Below are 6,402 nucleotides of genomic sequence, written 5' to 3'. Positions count from 1 at the left end.
TCTGATGTCAGGTTGCTAATCACTTGAAGTCATCTGTCCAAACAAGCACTGCCAAATCTTTCTTCCAGGCCAGCAGCACCAAACAATACAGAGAAATTTATGACTGAAGAAAGTACTTCAGCAGAAGGTAAAAATCTGATCATTTAAACTCCCCATATAATTAATGTCACCATTTCTTGTTTTAAAAAAATATCTGCCACCATACTTATATCTCCACACACAACCAAATTCTTTGCCAAATACTAACAGCAAGGAACATCAATTACTGTGATTAAAACTGACACTATATTTATTAAAATACCATAACCTTACTTTTATGACAACAGCCTTTCTAATTAGGTTCTACATCACTAACTCAGACAGAAGGCTTATTTACATGCAAAGTTGCGCTAGTTTAATTTAAGGTGTGATTTTGAGCTGATTTAGATAAACTCGTGGGAAAGGCTGTTCGAATGCTCTTGTTTCAGTTTAAACCAGGCTGATTTCAGTTTAGCTTAAGTGGATTAGGAGCAGGTTATGCTAAACTGAAATAATCCACTCTTAAATAAGTGCATCTGCACACAAAGATTTGCACTGGTGTGACTTGATTTATACAAGTTTGTGTTCTAAACAAAGCTGTAATGCTTCACATGAATGTATCACAAAGCTTCCCAGAGGGGTGGTAGGTATCAAATATTGACTCACTGACAGAGTCTCAAATGAAAATGAGCGACTTTAGGACACCTCATCTTGAGATGACCAAAAAGAATTTCCAATCTCTGACAACTTTGTGTAGAAGAAGATAGGATAGGGTGACACATTATTAGAGACTAACTGATTGGGAGACGCATGAGCATTCTCAAGCTATAGCCTACTTCATCAGATGCTAGGAATGGACTGTCAGAAAGAAAAAAATTGTAACAAAGGAAAGAATTTGAAAATTTCCTTCTTCTCGGTTTAAATAGAAAAGTTCAGAAAGTTTCCAATCAAAAATGTCCATCTGTTTTAATTTTAGCTTGTGTCAACACTGTATGTACCTGAACTGTTTGAGGGCCTCAAGTTTCCAGCCTTCCAACGAGCTAAACTTCCTATCATGCAGCTTAGCCAGCAGAGAGTGCATAGGGAAGCATAGGGAGCTGTGATTCATAGGGAAGAATGGGGTCTTCACCCACCTGAACTCTAACCTTCCGCAAGGCATAAGGACAGACCACACAGCTGCAGTCCATTGTTGAAACAAGCCCGAATTAGATGTTTCTATTTCATTTGAGAAACTAAACTTTTTATTGTGTTGAGAAAAAAAAATTCACTTTCCTTTTCCAAGAAGGAAAATGAACCTGAGGCAAAATTAGAGTTTTCCCATGGAAATTTTGATTTTTCAGAAATTGCAATATTTTTGCCAAAAATATAATGAGTAAAAATTTTCAGTCTGCTTTAGACAAAGATTACAGCTATTTCTTAGGAAATGCCATATGTAACCTCCTTTCGCCTTATTTTGCTCTCTTCAACAAAAAGCTCATGAAAGAAACTCCCCAGGTTTGAGGATGGCTAGATTCAGTCCTCTCTCCTATAATCAGAGTAGCAGGGGTGACATGTAGGGGGTGCACGCAGGTGCACGTGCACCCCGAGCATGGCGGTCACCTCTCGCCACCCTGCTGCCAACACCACCAATGGCATCTGTGGGTGGTCCACAATCCCCACTGGCTGCTAACAATGCTCGCCACCCCTCCCCCACCACTGCCGACAGCACCGGCAGTATCTGTGGGAGCTCCCCCACTTACCACCGCTGAACTCCTGCCGCCACCACCATGCCCCCCCAGCCGCAAGGGGCACGCATCATTCATGCAGAGTAGTATGGTTAAATAAACTATGAGGAATGCTGTCCTTTCTGACACTTTGCATTTAAGTTTTATCTAGTCTCTGCTGGCTTGTGAGTCAGGTTCAGGACTGGAACGGAAGCACTGGGTTCCCCATGTGAAAGTACATTTGAGAGTCAAAAGTCTGCCAAACAGTTCCTAGAAGTAACAAAGTTTTGTCCGTAAATTTAGTGTTATTTATTTATTTTCACAGCTGCTGCTAGAATAGATTAGTGAGTCTATTTACCAGTGTTTTAAAGAAATACAAAATGCTTTTAATTTTACTTAGAGCTTTTTAAAAATAATCAGTATTACAGTGATATAAGAGGCATAGCACTAAAGGGCAGGACAGAATATACATATTGAGAAAGTATTACAGATGGTTATATTTTCTACGTTTCCACCAGAAGTCACAGCTGAGACCTAGGAAGTTAAATTAAATAGGTGGATTTGATGGCAGTCATTCAGGCTGATTTCAAGAACAGCTTTAACAAGAAGCATGAAAGAAACATGTTCAAAGTCCTGATTAAGAAACCTGACCATAAACTCTCACTCAGAGTTGACAATACTTGGTAGCAGCATTGATTTTAGTATGAAAGAAATATGATTTGATGGCAGGAGATCACTTTTATACTAAAAGTGAAACAATACGAGCTGAAATCCTAGAAAATAATATATTAATAGGACAGATTCTAGTTTATAGTTTTGCTGAAATCAGTGAAGCTATGCCACCAGTTGAGAGTCTGGATCCAATATAAAACATGAGGAAGCTCAGTAACATAACTGGTGCTATGCAGAATGGAGGCCCCTGTTTCTTTGGAATACAGGATACTGAGAAAGAATAAATGACATTATTTTCAGGTAAATCATTAAATCTTATGTGTAAGTCTTGATAAATTTTGTGAGGAATAAAAAGCACTAAAATGCATTGGAATACAGATGAGAAAAGATGGTGAAGTGCCATTCTTTTGAGTTTGACCGTACCAAGTTATTTTTAATGTGGCTCATTGAAATAATTTTTTTTTGGCAAAATCTCTTGGGGACATAATTATGAAGCTCCAAAGATGTAGATTTACAAGGACTCAAAGTATTTGTGTATTTTAGGTTATCTCAGAAAAAAGCTGTATTGGAATATGTAATCTGGCCAATCTATTAGCATATGTAATGATTTATTAAGGTCAGTTTTATAACCAGAGAAACAATCTTGATGTGTTAACAACTGAGGCAGAGAGACCTTATGGACTGAACCACCTGTCTGAAAGACATAAATAATTCTGATGGATAGCCTGAGCTGAAAGTTTCCAACCTAAAATGAACAACAAAAGCAGAGCTGGGAAACTAGTGAGCAACTTTATAGGTAACCTGGTCCTACATGAAACATTCAGGAAAATTTAACTATTAGAAAAAGCTTTAGCTGTGAGATGAACACAGTGACCTGAAAATACTCTATTTTAGGGGGTTTTCTATAGTGCCTACATTCTCTGATGTGATCTGCTACATGCACACATACACACACAAATGACAGGGTACCAGTGGCTGTGTCAGGAGCATATAACCCTTGTGTAAAGCTTAGCCTAATGGCAGGCCTCACAATGTCTAGCTGGGTGATGAACTGGGGATGCCAAAAATGTAGGTTCTGCTTCTCTTCAGAACCTCTCATCTTGTCTCCACTGTGATGTGTATGTCTTAGTGGCATATGTGAAGTAACAACGTAGGCTGAGGGAAGAGGGGGGGAAAGAATGTTCTTTTGCCCCATGCATATCCCCAGCATTGAAGCCAACCCATTGGTCTAGCTACTCAGCTAAAAATATCTCCTTGAAATAAACCTTCCATTCAAAGCTATCAAAAGCCTTTACTTTGACAAGACCTAGGTCCTGGCAAACTCCACATCACTGAACACCCTTTTGGTGCTCTCAGCTGCTCTGCTAGCATTAACAAATGCCATCTGGTTTAGTGTAAAATGGATTTCTAATCTGGAGCACTTTGGCAAAGATCTCAGTATCACAATATAAGAGGGATGCTTTTCTGAATTATCTGAAGTCCTCAGGATCCATCTTCTTGTAACTGATTGTGCTACTTCAGATGGAGCACAAAAAACTGAATGAGAAATTAAATCTGCTGTTCAGTCATCCAGGAAGGTGTATTTGGAAAAGCACTGAAGGATATCAGATTGAGTACTATAAGAAATGTGCATCACAACACTTTTTCCTCCTTACTGAATGTAATATTAATCCAGTAACACAATTAACAAGGAAAATTGTTATAATTTGTCAGGAAATCTCAGAGATGTTACTGAGTCCTTCTCCTACATTTAGTTTTCATTAGCCATGTACTATTTCTTGCATGTTATAAAAATGTTCAAGCCATCATAGGTGAATGAATGTAGCCCAGACTATTTCATCACTGTTTTAAGGGACAAGTGTGTTATGTTAGTCAGGGATAAATCTAATAAAGCAGGAATTACTTTTGCCATATGCATATTTTTTCCACACCAGAGTGAAAAGGAGAGTGCTCCTTTCCAGTTAATTTTATTATTAACCAAGACAGCTAGGAAAAAAGCAGTTCTTCAGAGCTTACCTGAATGTATCTTCAGGAGCAGCTGCCTTGCTACTGTGGACATAGCAGACTGCCTGGCCTGCTATATCCATTTGGCTGAAACTTGTGATGGGGATTTCTGGAAAGCTGACGTACTCTATCTGTCCATACTGAGGTGGAGATGTTATCACATAGAGGAGTTCCTCTGGTTTGTCAGTTCCATCAATAGCAAGAAGGGCATCCGTCGTTATGTAGCTTCTATCCCCCTTCGACACAGTAAGTGGCCTTATAAAAACAGCAATATCTCCTGCCAGATATATGAGGATAGGTTAAAATGGTCCTATTAGTATTGATATATGTCTCCTGCATGTTATGTTATAACATTCTAGACACTGTAGATGAAAGCGTGGTTTTAAGTAGTGATTATGACATAAATCCAACACTGTTTAGGGCTAAATCCAACATAGTTGTCACAAGACTGGGAAGCAGGACACCTGAACCCTGTTTCTAGCTTTGCCTGTCTTAGGACATGCTTTGGCTAAGCTGGTCACCACTTTTTGTGCTTTGGTTTGCCCATGTACAAAACGGGGATAATATCAATTTTACAGGCATGTTGTCAGCCATTTTATTGTATAATTGAAAGCCACTTGGTGGATCTATGGAAGTGAGGAGCTTACCTGAATTAACTAAATATATTACCTAGAACCCCTTTTGAAGAAATAGCGAAGAATCATGTCCTACAATGAGTTCTATGCAGACAGACCCTCAAGGCCTGCACACAGCCCTGGTAAAACTAGTGTGACCCAGCTTGGTGTTCAGTGAAGGCTTGGGGTGTCAGTTAGGATCATACATGACAATTTATTTTTCAGACTGAATTTGTGCCACAATTAGTCCCTGTAGGACATTAAGTCAGCTAGATTGTTACCCTTCTCCATGTCCTTGATGCTGATGAAGAAGTCCAGTGCTGGGGACTGGTTGTCTCCATCCCACAGATGAAATGTGAAACTGTCTTGGATCTTGGATCCTATAGCTCCTGTATGCACATATCTCACAAGGTTCAGATCTATTTCTTCCTGAGTGCAGTTCATTCCAGTTTGGAGAGTCACCCAGTCCCTGCCTACCTAGAATGAATAAAAATCTGTCAGTATTCAGCCATTATCCCACAGAGGCTTATTTAATAAATATACCCTGGTGATATACAGAGATTGCCAATGATAGCCTAGTTGATAGCTCGATCTTTCCTAGCAAGACATTTTAGGGCCAGTATATGTCAAGAGCTTTGCTGCCAAGCAGTCAGAAGGGCTGTGGAATGGGGAATGCTAAAAACTTATCAGATCTGATTCTTACATTTCCCCTGATATTCAGCCTATATTCTCCCAATTTTATATAATGCTATTACTCCTGGTTTTACTTGGGCTCATAGAATCATGTTTCTGTAGGGAAGTCCCAAAGTCTTTCCCTGGAAAAATCTGACATGTCAGATGCAGTTTCCTAGAATCATACAAAGTTAGGGTTGGAAGTGATCTCAGGAGGTCATCCAGTACAACCTCCTGCTCAAAGCAGGACCATCCCCAACTATATCATCCAGGCCAAAGCTTTGTCTAGTTGGGTTTTGAAAACCTCCAAGGATGGAGCTTCCACCTTCTCTCTGGGTAACCTGTTACAGTGTTTTACTACCCTCCTAGTGAGAAAATGCTTCCTAAAAATCTAACCTAAACCTCCCTTGCTGCAACTTGAGACCATTGCTTCTTGCTCTATCATCTGCCACCACTGAGAACAGTCTAGCTCTATCCTCTTTGTAACCACCCTTCAGGTAGTTGAAGACTCCTATTAAAACCCCTCTCAGTCTCCTCTTCTATAGACTAAATAAGCCCAGTTCCTTCAGCCTTTCCTCAAAGCCATGTACTCCAGCCTCCTCACCATTTTTGTTGCCCTCTGCTGGACTCTCTCCAATTTGTTCACATCCTTTCTGTAGTGGGGGGGCCCAAAACTGAACACAGTACTCCAGATGTGGTCTCACCATTGCTGAATAGAG

The 6,402-nt window shown here is 39.9% G+C and overlaps 1 protein-coding gene across 4 annotated transcripts in view; it reads right to left on the bottom strand.

Moving 5' to 3' along the window:
- Nucleotides 1-6,402, bottom strand: part of FREM1 (FRAS1 related extracellular matrix 1) — a 163,917-nt gene that overhangs the window by 39,779 nt on the left and 117,736 nt on the right. For 2 of the 4 annotated variants that reach the window (XM_019517566.1, XM_019517564.1), the window contains exons 23-24: nucleotides 5,293-5,488; nucleotides 4,410-4,674 (exon numbers count right to left, since the gene is read on the bottom strand). In XM_019517566.1, coding sequence (XP_019373111.1) covers nucleotides 4,410-4,674; nucleotides 5,293-5,488 — 461 coding nt within the window. Of the gene's footprint in view, nucleotides 1-4,409; nucleotides 4,675-5,292; nucleotides 5,489-6,402 lie in introns of those variants that run through there. The other 2 variants (XM_019517567.1, XM_019517568.1) reach the window with 2 other exon arrangements.

This window comes from Gavialis gangeticus, unplaced genomic scaffold, assembly GCF_001723915.1.
Source record: "Gavialis gangeticus isolate Ggan-Ray unplaced genomic scaffold, GavGan_comp1, whole genome shotgun sequence".
Taxonomy (NCBI): Eukaryota; Metazoa; Chordata; order Crocodylia; family Gavialidae; genus Gavialis; species Gavialis gangeticus.
The sequence above is the reverse complement of the archived record's forward strand: the minus strand, read 5'-3'. Positions and strand labels throughout refer to the sequence as shown.